The sequence below is a fragment of the Garra rufa genome, chromosome 8, assembly GCF_049309525.1.
Source record: "Garra rufa chromosome 8, GarRuf1.0, whole genome shotgun sequence".
NCBI lineage: Eukaryota > Metazoa > Chordata > Actinopteri > Cypriniformes > Cyprinidae > Garra > Garra rufa.
In genome coordinates this window covers 46880065-46898758 of record NC_133368.1, presented here as the reverse complement: position 1 = coordinate 46898758, position 18694 = coordinate 46880065, and the positions used below count along the sequence as shown (strand labels likewise).

General features: G+C 33.9%; 1 protein-coding gene across 1 annotated transcript; it reads right to left on the bottom strand.

Moving 5' to 3' along the window:
• Positions 1-7342: 7342 nt before the first annotated feature.
• Positions 7343-9706, bottom strand: gcgb (glucagon b). The gene is made up of 4 exons (XM_073846259.1): positions 9574-9706; positions 9375-9480; positions 9021-9176; positions 7343-7592 (listed from the first exon to the last, which is right to left on the bottom strand). Exons 2-4 carry the CDS (start codon positions 9473-9475, stop codon positions 7472-7474), a joined length of 378 nt encoding a protein of 125 aa, XP_073702360.1. The 5' UTR covers positions 9476-9480; positions 9574-9706; the 3' UTR covers positions 7343-7471.
• Positions 9707-18694: the final 8988 nt, after the last annotated feature.

Genomic DNA, 18694 nt, shown 5'->3' with positions numbered 1-18694 from the left:
TGACTCTTAATTTGATCTGGTTTTGCTTGTGAATCGAAGTCATGAGTTTAAATCAATCGGAGCGGTTCCAGCGTAAAGGACACCTTTTTCTCTTTTCGCGTCTTGATTGTTTTCTGACAGTCAGTAACTAAAATGAGCGAAAATGGTATGATGTTTTTTTAATTTTGCATAAAAAGATATGTGCTTGCTTATAAAATTAAACACTTATTTCATAGTTGGGCCTACATTGTCTTTTTTAAAACGATTCAAGCACTTTTCAAGTACCTCTTCAGGAATATTGCAATTTTCAAGGTTTTTTCCGTGCCTTAAATTTCCAAAAGTCAGATTCAAGCACTTTAAACACCTTGTATGAACCCAAGTAGTAAGTGTATATGTTTTTGGTGTGTGCAAATCTTTAATAAAAAAAAAATATGTTCAAATGTTCCCCATTGACCTTATGTAGCTCCGCCCCTTTTCACCGCTGCGCTCATTGTTTTCTGCAACACGCTACAACGCAAAGGTAAGTTCGTAGTAATTATGAATGGACCACTTGTTTTCAATTCTTCCAGTCTACTCACGTTTGTTATGACCTCAAAATGCACTCGATAACTTCTGTTAACTCAACAGTTAGTAAATCCACTAAAACGGTGATGCTACAGAGCTCTTTGAAAGGGAATATCAACGACCAAAGATGGCTGCTTGTAAGATGTACGTGCTGTAGGCCAGAGCCATATAAAAAGAATTTTTTCTTTTTATATGGCTCTGCTGTAGGCCTAGCCTAGAAGCGTCAGGGAGCGGACCGCGCTTTTTACCCAATCAGAAACGCGCACTGCTTGTCAATCATTTTGCGTTTTCGTGTTTGCTGACATTGGATTTGCTGCTTTGTGTTGGGGGCGGGGATTGTTAAATGGTTTGCCACACAGCAAAAGTTAGCAATGGTTATACGCTAGTCACTGAGCTCCTTTTCCGAATCTAAAGTTGCCATTTGGGGAACGAGTCGATTCATCGTTCATGTGAACTTGAAATAATGGTGAGTCACTAAAATTGTTATTATGATGGTTTTACAAAGACAACATAGTGTTTTTAGACAAAAACATTTCTGAATATCCCACAAACCTGTCACGCTATTCGCTGTTGAAAAATGACAAATGTAAACACAAACAGGCTTTTTAGCGTGTTTCAATTAAATATGGTGATTTAATGTAAACTGGGACACTTTTTGCCATTTAGATGACTGGGAATATGTAAATTATGCTGAATTAACCTACGTAGGAGGTGTGACTTTCAGTATTAATCTAAGTAAATATGTGTTTTTTCACTGTATTGTATTGTATTTTATATTATTTGCATGTGTAGTATTAAGGTTTGATAAATAAATCCTATCAATATAAGTAACATTAGTTTAAAAACAATTACTATACTTTGAAGACTGGAATTGGTCAGTTGCGTGGATGCGCGGCCAAATTGGGGATACTTGGATGTAAACAACAGCGTGGATTGCATGGTTAATGTGCTGCTGACAGTGTTGCCAGATCAAGTTGAAGATTTCCAGCCCAAAAGCTCACCAAAACCTGCCCACTTCAACAAAACTGCCAAAATAATGTGATAGAATTGTATTGCCATGTCAAGGTTGATAAGGACCATTTTTATCTCTTTAAAAAAAGAATAATGACAAAATAAAATAAAGATAAATCAATTTCACACGAATATGGATCAAAACAGTCCCGAAAATATGCTTAAAATGTCCAGAAATCTTTTTTTAAAGTGGAAATTAACCGATGACTTTAACCTTTGGAAAAACACATGCATCATTTTCAATGTCCACAGTAAAAACATGCTAATTTCTGTGCAAAAAGTGCACAATAAAGTGATGAGAAACAAATGTAATGTGGCATTTACGTTCATGCACACACCCACGACAGCCAAAAATGCGTTATTCATTGATGTGTACTGTATGATAATCGAACAGCAAAAATAAAATAATAAGAACAATTACCAACAATGATGCGCTTACCTTTGTCTTGTGCGTTATCTTCAGACAGAGCACGTATTTCATGAAGTACACATTTCAGAACATAATGCAGAACTGTGTCCAAACTGTTGTTTAGTCCAGCAGCCAATGCCAAGTTTACCAGAGTAGTCTGGACGGTGTAAAAGATGTTCTGATTCATCATTCCCATATTCAGTATTGTTTTTTATTAACTGTTCATTCAGTTGTTTTCTTATTTCATTTACAATTGTATTTAGAAGTCTTCTATTCATGTCTCACCACGTGCAATCCATGTTGTGAGATTTGAGTTACTTAGACTTTTTATCGTGTAAGTTATATTTAGGCCACTTTGCCATCGCAATTACTTAAAATGAATAAATAAATAAGCTGCATATTCAAAATCTTGCCCGTTATAGCGCCAAAACCCCGTCACTCACAAGTCATCACATCTCACTAACGCAAAAGACGTAAATTGATTGACAGGTCTCTGTTAAACTAAACCAGTAAGGCATGCGTTAAGCAAAAATGACTTGATGACTGCACTACACATTATATTACTGTGATACTTTGAGCTCGAACATATTAAAATAACATGACTAATGATAAAAGCGAAGAAAAAAGCAGCTGATTGGGCGGCTTTTTGTTTTTTTAAAGCAGCCCAAATTTTGTCTACCCGCCCAATGCGTTATTCTCCGGTCCAAGCCGATCAAAAGAAGCCCAATTGGGCGGAAACCCACCCAATCTGGCAACACTGGCTGCTGAATATGTTGTTCTGCTAATTTATCCTGTCTAAACCATGGAAAAAAATGTGTGGAACTGCTAAAACATATAGAGAAGGACTTAGTAAGCAGGAAAGGGTGTTATATTTTTATGAACTAGATTTACTAGGTGGTAAAGATGTGTACAAGCAGCGTTAATTAAGATATTAGCCATATATTTCACCTACCTGCCTGGAAATGATAAACACAAACATGATTGTTGTCAAGAAATGTTCTTGCCCTGGAAATCCTGGTTCAGTTTGGCCAATTGCAAATGGCTTTTGTTCCTCAGACATTTTTTATTTTTTTTGCAATCTTCTTGATTTGTTATAACTTCCGGCAGTTTATATTACTCCAAATGTTTTTTATGGTCTGACTGATTAGTACACCCCAAAATCTGACAATATTTGGCCATTTTCAGCAGCAATAATCAGCCAAATATGCCAGTTTTGTTAGGTTTAGTGGCATTGTTTACATTCAGTGCCGCCAATATGGTGTCATGAAAATGCTCTGATAATACTATTTCAAATATACTATTTCAGTCTTTCTACTTAAAGGTTCTTGTAATAAATATAATGTTAATTGCAATTAATCAAAATTCGGTTTCGATTTCAATTTCGATTTCTGCTTCAAACGAGATGAAACGATTATTGCGCCCCATTCTGCGCCCTTACCAGTGGTGTGCTTTCGTTTGTCCATAAAAGCCTAATTTCACATGCAGGTCAGCAAAATCGTGTAACATGACTTTCATAAAACGGGACGTGCTTGATTTATTAATGTTTCTTTGATGTTGTGTTTTTAATAGCACATAAGAACTTGCGCTGTTCTGTGTATGCGCTCAGAGATGGAGCAGAACACGGACATGTGTTATCTTTTAGCTCAAGGTGCGCCTAAACACTCAAATACACAAAAAATTTCTCAAAATGAGGCGTTTGGTGATTATTCATGTAAACCCTTGTCTGTTATGTTTTAAATGATCATAAGTTGATAATGAAAATACACGAGTAACAGTATATTGGATCCGTGTGACACTTAAAACGGCAACAAATAATATTCCTTCTGCCATCTCTGTGCTTAATATTAATAAAACGTAAAAAAAAAACACTCACTGCTCTTGAATGAAGGACTTTTGTATTTTAATAAGAAACAAAGCAAATTTAACTATTACAGTGAAGAAACAGTTTTATTTGACAAATAATTACATTTAATTTCTGTAGTATTGTTAGACTACTTTAGACTTGCATAAAAGTATTCAGTATTTTTTTTTTTTTTTTTTTTTTTTTGCTGTAATGCAATCTTTAAATTAATCACTATTATAAATTTTTCGACCCATGTCATAACCATGTTAAAGGATTAGTTCACTGTCATAACAACAATGGACAGATAATGTACTCACCCCCTTGTCATCCAAGATGTTCATGTCTTTCTTTCCTCAGTCGTAAAGAAATTGTTTTTTTGAGGAAAACATTTCAGGATTTCTCTCTTTATAATTGAAATGGATGGCGCCCCGAAGTTTGAACTTCCGAAATGCAGTTTAAATGCAGCTTCAAAAGGCTCTAAACAATCCCAGCCGATGAGGAAGGGTCTTATCTAACGAAACGATCGGTTTTTTTTCGAAAAAAAAAAAAAAAAAAAGACAATTTATTTACTTTTTAACTTCAAGTGCTCGTCTCGTCTCATCTCTGCGTAGCTCATACAATGTCTCTGTGATTCAGCTAAATACAGTTAGGGTACGTCTAAAAACTCCCACCTCGATTTCTTCCCTAACTTCAAAATTGCTTTAGATCGCTTCAAAAGTATGGACATGGTGTTTACAAAGTGAACATTCAAAGAAACTCAAACGCCCTTAACAAAAAAAGGTAAAAACCGCATTGTAGGACGATTTTGACATTGAAGACATAAATGAGATCGGAGTTTTTAGACGTACCCTAACTGTATTTCGCTGAATCACAGAGACATTGTATGAGCTGCGCAGAGATGAGACGAGCATTTGAGGTTAAAAAAAAGTATATACATTTTTTTTTTTTTTTTTCTCGAAAATAACCGATCGTTTCGCTAGATAAGAGCCTTCCTCATCGGCTGGGATTGTTTAGAGCCTTTTGAAGCTGCATTTAAACTGCATTTCGGAAGTTCAAACTTCGGGGCTCCATCCATTTCCATTATAAAGAGAGAAATCCTGAAATGTTTTCCTCAAAAAAACAATTTCTTTACGACTGAGGAAAGAAAGACATGAACATCTTGGATGACAAGGGGGTGAGTACATTATCTGTGCATTGTTGTTATGAAAGTGAACTAATCCTTTAAATGATCGTTATTACTATATTGAACAAAATAATCGTGATTATAATTTGCCAAAATCGAGCAGCCCTACTTGCAGTTTCTACAACAAATGTTTTTCAGTGTATGTCAGTAAAATGAATGAGGAGGTTGTCAAATTCCAAATTGACAAAAAAAGGCATAAAATTCTCTCCAAATTCTTATTTTGACAAACAACTAATGTTACATGCCTGTTAAGTTTATTTATATTTTATGTAGGTTCTCCTCTTTTAAAAATGAGTGAGCGTGTTGGCTTGATATTTAGTGTTTTTTTTTTTTTTTTGTGAACAGATGGTTTGTAGCGTCAGCTGACAGCTCAGAGAGAGACCTGCTCCCAGGGCGGACTGTATCTCTGGCACCGGTGCTGTTTTCTCCTTGTTGAAGGATCGGAGACGTGCGGTCCCAGGGTGCCTGACAGTGCTGGATAATTGACACATTTCCACAAGGCTTTGGTGACTCCCATCTACTGTCAGTGTCATGTTAGATACGGTGAGGTAAGCAGAAGTGACGCATAGGGCCAGTTTAGAGCGCTGAAGTTGGTTCTCCTCAAGGATTATGAAGGAGATCATTTGAAGTGGAGTTCAAGCTTGACTTGCACAGAACTCTGAACTCTGTTTGTTATACTGGCAGAATGATTGAAGCCATTTGACACGTGGATATTCTGTTTGATTGCAGTTGTTTTCCCACAAGAATTTTCAGCATTTGCTTGCATGTCAACCTGACAAATAGCATTTTAACTGCTCATGAAGTGTGTTTCTCAAAGGGACGGTTGGGTATTATTTGGACAAATGTCAAATTTTTGCCTTTTAAGTAGTTATCTTCTCAAACTCTCTGCAGTAGTGTTTTAACATGTGTTTGCCATTGTTTGTGTTTAAAACTGTGTTTTAATAAAATGACCTTATAATTAAATATTGACATGCATTACCGTAAACAACATAGAACAAACAATATTCAAGTTATTATCACAAATGGACTGTTTTTGTTTTTAAAGGAACACTCCACTTTTTTTGGAAATAGGCTCATTCTCCAACTCCCCCCGAGTTAATAAGTTGAGTTTTACCGTTTTGAAATCCATTCAGCCGTTCTCCTGTTCTGGCGATATCACTTTTAGCATAGCTTAGCATAGATCATTGAATCCTATTAGACCAATAGCATCGCGTTCAAAAATGACCAACGAGTTTCCATATTTGTTGTATTTAAAACTTGACTCTTCTGTAGTTATATCGTGTACTAAGACCGGTGGAAATGCAAAGCTGCGAGTTTCTAGGCTGATAAGATTAGGAACTACACTTCCATTCCAGCGTAATAGTCAAGGAAGTTTGCTGCCGTAATAAGGCCGAAGCAGGCGGAGTATTATAAGAAATGAGTTCCCAGCTAGTTTAGCATTTGCACATGTGCTGCGTGGTATTACTGCTCCTACTTCAGCCTTATTACGGCAGCAAACTTCCTTGACTATTACGCCGGAATGGGAGTGTAGTTCCTAATCTTATCAGCCTAGAAAATTGAAGCTTTGCATTTCCGCCGGTCTTAGTACACGATATAACTACAGAAGAGTCAAGTTTTAAATAGGACAAATATGGAAACTCGTTGGTCATTTTTGAACGCGATGCTATTGGTCTAATAGGATTCAATGATCTATGCTAAGCTATGCTAAAAGTGATATCGCCAGAACAGGAGAACGGCTGAATGGATTTTAAAACGGTAAAACTCAACTTATTAACTCGGGGGAAGTTGGAGAATGAGCCTATTTCCAAAAAAAGTGGAGTGTTCCTTTAAATGTCTTGAATGTCACTTATTATTCCAAAAAAGCCAATATTTAAACACCCAAAACACAATCTGTTTGCGATTATCAATTAAATCAATATTTTTATATACTGTATATATACATATATCACTACCAGTTTTTGAGCAGTAAGATTTTTAATCGTTTTTTTTTTTTTCAAGAAGTCTCTTCTGCTCACCAAGCCTGCATTTATTTGATTCAAAGCACAGCAAAAACAGTAACATTTTGTAATATTTTTACTTTTTAAAATAACTTTTTACTTTTTGAATACATTTTAAAATGTAATTTATTCCTGTGATCAAAGCTGAATTTTCAGCACCATTACTCCAGTCTTCAGTGTCACATGATCCTTCAGAAATCATTCTTATATGGTGATTTGCTGTTCAAGAAACATTTATTATTATTTAAAACAGCCAAAACACAATCTGTTTGCGATTATCAATTACGCTCAATTGAAACGTCTAAATTGTAGTTTTTAAAATTGGTTTAGTGTCGCTTAAAAACCGAAACACCAAGTGACATTTTTGAAGAAAGATTTATTTGCATGATTCAATGAAACCGACAGCACTAGTCATTATAAAACAGCGTCGAATATCACAGTAATGCAGGCTAGTTTTTATCTCATAGATGTGAGTCTAGATAAACTCACTCGCGTCGTCCTCTTCCTGTTTTCAGCCAGGAAACAAACTCGTTCGCCGCTTGGTCCTGCAGGTAAGAGCTAACGTCACTGGTGAATGTGCCGTCTGCGTGTCGTCGTGTGGGGACTCTAGGGGAAAAAATAATGTTTATGAAATGGGTGATATTCTTCATGACTGATTTAAAAAGGACAACAATAATATAATGGTTTATCTGAAGCAGCACAATTGTTTTCAACATTGATAATAATAAGAAATGTTTTTTGAATTCTAATTATATTTCACCATATTATTGTTTGTACTGTAACAAATAAATTGATAGAGATAAACCTTGGTGAGTAGAAGAGATTTTCAAAAACTGTACTAAAAATACTTGTAGCTGAATTGTTCAATACTTGATTTGTAGCGTAAATGTACTCTTATTCAGATTATCACCATTAATTTTTTTCCCTTTTTATATCAAATACAAGACATTTTTAGCAGTTCTAATGCTGTATTCATGTTATGTGGGAATTGCTATAATTGAAATGAATTTCCAATGAGTTAATGCCATTTAAAATAAATAAATACTGTATATATATGTATATCACTACCAGTCAAAAAGTTTTTGAGCAGTAAGATTTTTAATGTTTTTTTAAAGAAGTCTGTTCTGCTCACCAAACCTGCATTTATTTGATCCAAAGCACAGCAAAAACAGTAACATTTTGTAATATTTTTACTGTTTAAAGTAACTTTTTACTATTTGAATACATTTTAAAATGTAATTTATTCCTGTGATCAAAGCTGAATTTACAGCACCATTACTCCAGTCTTCAGTGTCACATGATCCTTCAGAAATCATTCTTATATGGTGATTTGCTGTTCAAGAAACATTTATTATTATTTTTTGATATTATCAATATTTGAAACAGTTGATTAATTTTTTTAGGATTCTTTAATGAATAGATGGATCCAAAGATCAGCATTTATCTGAAATAAAAAGCTTTTGTGACATTACACACTTATACCATTCAAAAGCTTGGAGTCAGTATTTATAAAATATATATATATGGAAAAATAAATTATAGAAATTAATACTTTTATTTAGAAGGGATGCTTTAAATCGATCAAAAGTTATGATAAATACAGTTATAATGTTACAAAAGATTTCTATTGCAGATAAATGCTGTTCCTCTGAACTTATTATTCATTAAAAAAACTTCTCAGCTGTTTTCAACAACAATAATAATAATAATTAATGTTTTTTGAGCAGCAAATCAAAATATGATTTCTGAGAGGTCGAGTAATGATGCTAACAATTCAGCTTTGAAATCACAGAAATAAATTACATTTTAAAATATATTCAAATAGAAAACTAAAAAATATTTCCAAATGTTACTGTTTTTGCTGTACTTTAAATCAAATTAATGCAGGCTTGGTGAGCAGAAGAGACTTTTTAAAATAACATTAAAAATCTCACTGTTCGGAAATGTTTGACTAATAGTGTATACACACATTTGTCAGATATGGCATTTTATTTTGTTACCTGCTCTGAAATATTTAGCCGAATTTGAACTTACCCGCTTCTCTTGGAGTTCATTAACCACTGAACAAAGTCTTGTGCTCTCCTGGTCTCCAGGTATTTACTGTAATCGTTTGAGAATGTGCCTTCTGAATGTCTCTTCATGTTGTTTACTTCTCTTGGGTCATTAAATACTGCGTCCTCAGTCATAAGGCTGAAAATGAATATCAAATGAATCATTCTCCGAAAATAAACACAAATCCTGAGATGCATCTGAACACCGAAACTGTTTACAAAATGGAAAAGAAAAACTTCTTTGAGGTTAAATGTGTCTCGGATTATATTTGGATAAAGGATCAAATAAAAATCCCCCTGTAGAGGCCATTAAAAAAAATGAAATAGTTGCTCTTACCTGGAGTTTTCTTCCATGTTTTCTTGTATGGGAATTTGCAGGCTACTTTGGATCAGTATGAGAAGTAAAAGTCCAATGAAGGCGAAGATCCTTGTCATCATCTTACCTGAGGATCAGACCAAACAGCAACTCTGTAAACAATTAATGCACCCTTCATAGATAGATCTATAGCATAGTGGCAAATAGTTCTCAGGCTCACCTGGATTGCGTTGGGTTGTCACAGAGAAATAGATGCTGCCACGCTAGTTTCTCCGCCTTGACTCCCAGTGCGATTTCATGGTCCCAGCCTGATGTTCTGAGTCTTATATAGTGATGCCCAGGTGGCATGATCCACACACACACACACACACACACACACACACAGACATACCCTTGTTAGTTTCAATCCATTAATCTCAATGCATCAGTGTATTTGCACTGTGAATCTGTTTAAAATGAGAGATGGGGAAATGGTCAAACAAGTCAAAAAGTCACTTAAGGGAAAAGTCAAACATGGTTCTGTCTTGTTAAAAACAGGAGAGCAAATAATTGCATAGGTACTTTGAGGATGAGACACATTCAGACAAATTTCCAGGAAGTGATGTTTGCGCTCTGCAAAGCTTTTACTTGTGCTTTTTCCTTTTTCTTCTTTCGCAATAGAGAGGAAGTTTACCCTAAACTGAAAGGGAGAGAAAAAAATATATAAATTTTCAAAAGTGATTTTATGTCCATAGAAAGTGCATTAAATGTAAGTAAAAGTGTCTACTTTTAAGGTTTCAAATGACTTTTTTGGAGAATAAAATGTCAAAATTTGGTTGAAATGATGTTACATTGTCATTCAGTGTAACATTATATTAATGTAAAAATGCAAATAACATGCTTATTCTGACCTGTATAATGAAGATTTACATTTTTGTGTCTTAAATGAGTAAAAAATTCTTACTGACAAATGGCCAAAACCTAGGATAGTGAGATTTTAATAATGTAGAATTGGAATGGGGTGAAAGTAATTTGTATTTTAATACATCATATATTGCTTTTTGTTGTAAATATGCCTGACAAGATTGTTACACCTAATGACATTTTAGTGGGTGTATTCTGTAAATTAGGCAAAAAATATATTTATTTTTTGCTCAGAAAAACAAAAAAGAAATTTAATTTATTTATTTAAAAAAACAATTTAAAGCAGTATTACACTTATTGTTTTAATGCTTAAACCCTTTTTTGTCTTTGATCCATACGTTTTTGGAGAATAAAATGTCAACATTTGGTTGAAATAATGTTACATTGTCATTTAGTGTATCACAATATTTATGTAAAAATGCAAACAACATGCGTATTCTGACTTGTACATATAAAACTATATAAAAGAATAAGGCAGCATATTAAATGGTATTGTTTTAAATTAGTAAAAATTCTTACTGACAGATGGGCAAAACATAGGAGAGTGGCAAATTTAAAAAAATGTAGATTTACAACTTAAAATTACAATAAATTGATTTGTTGTTAATATTGTTCAAGAAATTGTTTGTTGTAAATTGTTTGTTTAAAAAAACCACAACAATATAAAGTAGTGTTACAATTATTGTTTTTATGCTTAAATCTTTTTTCATCTTTTACCCATTTATATTGTATTATATTATATAGTGTAAGGTCTACTATTAACCAATTTGGATACAGAAAGTGCTTGTAAATTCACAAATACAAAGATGTGTGTGTGTATATATATATATATATATATATATATATATATATATATATTGTTTATGTAGAATAGATGTTAGTTATGTTCCATTGCTATTTATATTCATTTATTTATACATTGATTATATAAATTAAGTTATGCTTCACAACTGAAGCTTTTCCATTGCACGTTCTTATTTTGAAGGACTTGAAGGTGTTAATAATTCCTTAGTTAATTCCTTACCTTATTTTATTTGTATAATTATTTGTATCTAAATAGATTATTTCCCTGAGGATTCTCAGCATAAGACTGTTTAAACTGCTTAATTGGTGGTGCAATAAAGTACTTGTGTTTTAGGGACAAAGACCTGGAAAAAAAAATATTGGTGTGAAATGTAAAGCATTATTTTGGAAATTTAAGCTTAAGAGTGGCCAGTGTGGAAAGCAGTGATTGAATGTGGAACATTTAGAAACTGTATATTACTTAATATAATTCTTCTTTCATATTGTTGTAAGCTACAAATCAATTTTTTTGTCCATTTGTTGAGTGCCCTTTAAAAAGTGCAACTTACTGTGCATTAAAATACTGTTAATGTTTTTTGACTTTTGTTACACTGAAATTCATTCATGTGGGTTTCAGTTGACAAATCTATAACATTAGTGATGCCAAATTCAGAAAAGTTTTAAATGATATTTATCTTACTGTGCTCTTGGGCCTTCTAGACAAATTCTCTTTAGTGTACATTTCAGTAGTTCATCCAGCAGATGGCACTGTTCAGATGCCATCATACAGACTGATTATGTATACAGTACCAGTCAAATGTTTGAAGAAAAAATTGGCAAAACTAAAATAACGCAGACATAGTAGTATGCGATTGTGTAGTGCATTTCACGAGAAACCAATTCAGTCCAGTATATCCAGACTTTTAACTAACAGTGTAGAATAATACATAATATGTGACCCTGGACCACAAAACCTTAAGTAGCACAGGTATATTTGTAGCAATAGCCAAAAATACAATGTATGGGTCAAAATTATATTTTTCTTTTATGCCAATTCGCCAAAAATCATTATATTATGTAAAGATCATGTTGTGCTAAGATATTTTGTAAATTACCTTAAATATATCAAAACTTATTTTTTTGATTAGTAATGTGCATTGAACTTCATTTGGACAACTTTAAAGGTGATTTTCTGAATATTTTGACTTTTTTTGCACCCTCAGATTACAGATTTTCAAATAGGTGTATCTAGGCCAAATATTGACCTATCCTAACAACCCATACATCAGTGGGAAGCTTATTTACTTCACCTTTCAGACAATGTATAAATCTCATTTTTAAAAATATTTGACCCTTACGACTGGTTTTGTGGTTCATGGTCACATATATAAAATCCTTTTAGTTTTCAGGATATATAAAGCATGAGTCAAAAGGTTCAAATCCAGAATGTTTCATTGATCAGTTTTCTTACAGACATGCTCAAACCACACATTGAAGTCAGTGCATAAACACAACCGCATAAAACACTGTGGATTCCACAATCAATGTAAATGCAACATTATAAAACATGCCAAACGTCTGTGATATAATCTACATTCATATCAGGTCACATTTGTAGAGTACTCGTTACAGCAATTTGAGAAAAACAACAGCTAATACAAATTTCACATATTAAAAGAAACAGTATAAAATCTTACAAATAAATGTCATTGACTCTAACATAAGAGTTTGTTCCCATCAAAATGTAAAGCATCTGTCATTAACAGTGATTGTGTCAATGCAAAAGAAACATTTTTGTCTTGGTAATGCATCATGTCCATTCATTTTTTCTCAGCAAAGCAGTTCTGCAGGAAATGGTTCAAATGTGTGTAGAGGTGGTAACGCGCTTTACCACTCAGTCCATGGTCCTTATCGGTGTACCACTGAAAAAAAAAAAACATTGCATTTAGGCATCTAGACTGTTTTACAGAAAAATTTGCTTGAAATTTACTAGCCCTCGGGTAGAAATCGACCTATAATTTCAAATTATCTATATTTTTTCCTGATATTTAAGTATTTAACCATAATTGGATAATTGTTTTGTAATATTGAATTTACAGATAAACATTTTGTGGGTGTTTTGAGAATTGCGGACAGGATCGCCATCGCTGCACGTCTGAGGGGAGAACAGACAACGGCGTGCAAAGGTAAAGCACTTGGCTGTAAGTAGTAAACTGTATTTAACGTAACAGCCATTAATGTACATATGAGATGTGTTACAAAAATGACTGATATGTAGCTAGTTTATGCAGCTTGGCTCTAAGAAATAGAGATGAACTCACAGACAGACATTTACTTTATAACAGGAAATAAATATTGGCTCTGCATATCGGTTATCAGACACATAAACATGCAAATGATCGGTATCGGTTCTAACAAAAATTGATATCGGTCGATCACTACCATCAGGCCATCCAAGATATACATGAGTTTGTTTCTTCAGTAGATTTGGAGAAATGTAGCATTGAAGGAGTAGCTCACTTTCAGAACAAAAATGTTCAGATAATTTACTCACCCCCTTGTCATCCAAGATGTTCATGTCTTTCTTTCATCAGTTGTAAGGAAATTATGCTTTTTGAGTAAAACATTTCAGGATTTCTCTCCATAAAATTGACTTCTATGGTGCCCCCGAGTTTGAACTTCCAAATTGCAACTTCAAAGGGCTCTAAACGATTACAGCCGAGAAAAAAAAAAAAAAAAAAATACAATTTATATATTTCAAATGCTCATCTTGTCTAGCTTGGCAAGACGAGTGTTTTGAGTTTAAAATATATTAGCTGTAAATGTTTTTAGAAAATAACTTATGGTTTCGCTAGATAAGACCCTTCTTCCTCGGCTAGAGCCCTTTAAAGCTGCATTTAAACTGCATTTTGGAAGTTTAAACTCGGGGGCACCATAGAAGTCCGTTATATGGAAAGAAATCCTGAAATGTTTTCCTCAAAAAACACCATTTCTTTACAACTGAAGTTGAACTGAAGAAAGAAAGACATGAACATCCTGGATGACCAAGGGGGTGAGTACATTATCTGTCAATTTTTGTTCTGAAAGTGAACTACTCCATTAAATAACTTGCTCACCAATAAATCCTTTGTAGTGAAAGGGATGTGTCAGAATGAGAGTCAAAACAGCTGATAAAAATATCAAAATCCACAACACTCAAGTTCACCAACTACCATCTTGAGAAGACAAAAGCTGCATGTTTGTACGAAACAAATCCATCAAGATTTTGTTTTTAAATTTAAACTATTGCTTCTGACAAAAATACAAGTCCATACTCATAATTAAGTCTATTGTCCTCTAACATTGAAATGAACTGGTCTTTTTTTGCTTGTAAAGTGTTTCACCTTTGCATATTTCTCTCCTGTTGCAGACGGGATGACTTTTTACTGGAGAAATGGAATTATGGAAGTTAAGCTATGGATAAAAACACATTATTGATAGATTTGTTTCTTACAAACTCTGTTTTTGGCTTCACACAATGTTAACTGCTGCACTGGAGTGGTGTGGATTACTTGATTATTGTGATGTTTTTATCAGCTGATTGGACTCTCATTCTGACGGCACCCATTCACTTCAGAGGATCCATTGGTGAGCAAGTGATGTAATGCTGCATTTCTCTAAATCTGATGAAGAAACAAACTCACCTACATCTTGGATGGCAGGAGATAAAAATAATTTTTGGATGATCTATTAGATAAAATGTTTTTTTCACCCTTATCTATTTAATAATACTCACCATTGCTTCAAAATCAACTTGATTTTCCACAAGGGCTTTGGAAATTTGGGCAGCTTGCTGGAAGTGGACGTTGTCTAGAGTAGAAAGTCAAAAGGGCAAGAAAACATCTTTAAATGCTGCTTAGTCAAGACACTCAGATTTGGATTAGAATCAGTTTATCAGATTATAAACGCATATCTAAAAACTTTACACTGCTTACCGTCTGCAGTGCCGTGCACCAGCATGTATTGCACTGACTTGAAATTTTTTGCCCGGTCGGTCACAGTTGACTGCTGCAAAAGAATCAAGTCAACCAAATATTTAAATAACTATGTTGATAACTGTTGATGATGTATTGTTTCTTACATGTTAACTTACTTTATAACTTTCAGTGTTTTCCTCAGGGCGATGCATGTATCGCTCTGTATACACAGCATCTGTGAAGAATGCAGTGTGAGTTAAGTGTGCTAAATTGTTTGTGGTCCATCTGAGTAATAAAATTACAAATTCCATACCATAATACTCCCACTTGGCAACAGGAGCCACAGCAATTCCACATTTGAACAGTCCACTTCCTGATCCCAAAACCATGGATGTCACATAGCCGCCATACGACTGTGAGTGAGCAAGACAAACGTTTCATGATTAGTGTTTTCAGTCGTTAGTCTTATCTTTTAGTGATAATTATTTTACCTTAATTAGAAAAGAGAAGTTCATCAAGCCAAACTTTTAATAGTGTTTTGATAGATACTTATGTAAAAGTTTAAATTTGCTTTAAAGAGTTTTGACATTTTAAAGCTTGTTCAATCTTTTTTGAAAGATGTAAAAGTTTTGTTACACTTCTGGTCAAAGGTTTGAAATTAAGTTTTTGTAAGAAGCCTTTTCTGCTCACTAAGGCTGCATTTATTTGATCAAAAATACAGTAAATTTTAAATTACTGTTTTCTATGTGAATGTAATTTATTCCTGTGAAGAAAAGCTGGATTTTCAGCATCATTACTCCAGTCTTCAGTGTCACATGATCCTTCAGAAATCATTCTAATATGCTGATTTACTGCTCAATAAACATTTTTATTATAATAAATATTAAAAACAGTTGCTTAATATGTATTTATTGATTTATTATTTGAGGATTTGAAGTAAATTCAGACAGGCCCCTTTTCTAAACGACACCGTTATAGATTCCAAAAGGGTAAATTTCTACTTTTTTTGATAATTATTGGCCTAGAGAGTCCAGAGAATGGTATGGGGTACTTTTTTCCAGATTAAGCAAAAAACCTAGGACTAGTTCGAAAAAGTAGTTTTTTTTTCTTTTACATCTTCTCAATCATTTAACAACTGTTTTGATTGACAGCAGTGGTTCTAAAGGCAAAGTTGTCCAGAATGAGGAATTCTGTCATATTGCGTGTCGAACAGGCTCGCGAGCCACACGTGGCTCTTTGACAAAAATGACGTGGCTTTCCAGCTGTCTCCCTTCACCAACATATTACAGTAAAAAGTATAAAAGTACATTTTCTTTGTTGTACACTGTAAAAAAAAAAAAAAAAAAGTTCAACTTAACATTTCATGTTGACTAAAATTTTAAGGCAGCATGAACTTTCAAGTTGTACTACATGAAAACGTGAATATTTGAGTTGAGTAAACAACATTTTAAGGCAGCGCAAACTTTTAAGTTGAAACAACTTTTTTTTCTTTTTACAGTGAACAGCGAATCAAAGTTAACGATGTGTCCATTTACAATAATATTATGCTGTTCCGCCCAATGTGCGTATGCGGTGCTGTGTTCAGGTCTCAACACCTTGAGTGCGCAGATTCATGCAACAGTTAGTGGTGATGGTCAAAAGAAAACATTGAGCATTGACCAGTAAGTTTCAAAATGAGTGGACAGAAACATTTGCTTTTATTGAAAGCTACACAGCAAAAAATGTGAAATTTACTCTCCTGGGAGTACATGTGAGACCACACTCAAGAGTGTGAAAGTGTTAAAATCAGAGTGTTAAATTAACACTAAAACTGAGTTAAAGTTAAGGTAATTAAGTAATTAATTGTGTGATGATTGATCATTAATGGAGACACCTGATGTTAACAACTGGAATCACCAAAAACGAAAATCACAATTTTTATGCCACCGTTATAGTGGCCAGCATTTGCTTTAGTTGGGCTCTTGACCCTTACTTTTTTTTATTTATTTATTTATTTATTTTTTAAGTTTCGTGAAAACATAACTAATACCACATGGTCATTTTGCATGTCTGTCTGTCGTAACTTATTTATAACAGCCAAACAAAATCTAACTCTAAATGTAAGGATCAAGAGCTCAACTAAAGCAAATGCTGACCACTATAATGGTGACAGAAAAATTGTGATTCAGGTGGATCAGGTGTCTTCAATAATGGTCAATCATTACTTAATTACCTCATTAACTTTAACTCTGCTTCAGTGTTAATTGAACACTCTGATTTTAACACTTTCACACTCCTGAGTTTGGTCTCACATGTTGTCCCAGAAGAGGTAATTTCACACTGGATTTTTCGCTGTGTATGTGCTCTGCTTTGCTCTGTCTGGTTTGCTCAGATCAATTGTCATTGCAAAACTGATTTATATCCGATCTTCAAATCTCAAAATATATTTAAATTTAAAGGAGACCACATCAAGGACAGCAACAGATAAGCAGTGCATTTTATTAATTATCAGCTAATTACTTACACAAGAGGAGAAAGCGCATCAGCCGTACTGCAAAGATAATTTTTTCTCACTACTTTTAATGAAGATGATTGTGTGTTGAGCACCTGCGACTTACTTTCAGTTTCATTTGTAGCAGTTTGTGTGTCAGGTTGCTTAAGAGATACTCAGCTACTCCTCCGTGGCAATGTTTGTTGCATTAGCATTGTCATATATGACTATAACATGCCATTGTCCATAAAACGCTCTCACACAGTTGTTATTTTGGGAGGAGTAAAATTTGCATATGTGGTTTCAACAACCAGATGCAGTTTCGTCTGGAATGCGGGCCAGACCACCTCCTGAAGTGGTTTGAGCGATCGAATTTAAATCCGTCCTGAAAGCATTTCAGAGGGCATTTACACCTGGTCTTTTCACAATGAAGAAGCTGAAGAGAAAATGCATGAAATGACCGGGTGTAAACAAAGTACCAAAATAAGTAAATGCTATTTTTATAGTAAATTATTAGTTTATTTTCAATTGTATTTGTGAAAAAAAAAAAATATATTAAACAGAATTTAAAAATGTGCATGTTTTTCATTCATGCGTTCAGCATTATTTTTGAGTTTTGCATGGACAAATAAAGGTTTTGTTATTGAAAACCTTTATTTATTTATTTATTTTTTATTATAGTAATATATTGTTTTTTTTTTTCAATGGCTCTTTTGAAAAAAAAAAAAAAAAAAAGGCTCTTTGGTGGATTAGGGTTCCCGACCCCTGGTTTAGGAGTTATGAGTGATTTCGTGTTTTGGTCGCTGTTATGCCCCTGTCAGGCCGATTGGGACGAGCCTTGGTGACATATTGGCGGTGTGAGTACTACCGTCCCTCCAACTGATCTGTTTCATGGAGATCACTGATCCGTGACCATTCTAACAATTACAATAGGGATTCAGCGCTATGCACTCGAACCCCTAGATGTTACTTTTTTTACTATCTCAACTAAATGCAGGTTTGGTTTGGTGAATTATGTTAAAAAAAAAAACCAACAACTAAGTTTTGGTTTAAGTATTGGTATAGCTTGAAATATTGGATTAAAAATGTAAAATCCTTAAGTGCAAATCAGAGGATGCTGATTTAGCTCTTAGTTTTATTTTCTGTCAAAAAATACAGGGATTCTGGTGTGAGATTTTAAAAGTGATTTTAGATGTTCTTGATGTAAACTTGGAGCCAAACCCAGTGCT

Bases quoted from the DNA above. Each gene is read 5' to 3' on its own strand.
- gcgb (XM_073846259.1), bottom strand. From the start codon at position 9,475: ATGATGACAAGGATCTTCGCCTTCATTGGACTTTTACTTCTCATACTG. The intron at 9,177-9,374 runs GTAAGAGCAACT...ATTCATTTTCAG, and splicing joins AACATGGAAGAAAACTCCAG to CCTTATGACTGAGGACGCAG. The intron at 7,593-9,020 runs GTAAGTTCAAAT...TTTTTCCCCTAG, and splicing joins ATGAACTCCAAGAGAAGCGG to AGTCCCCACACGACGACACG.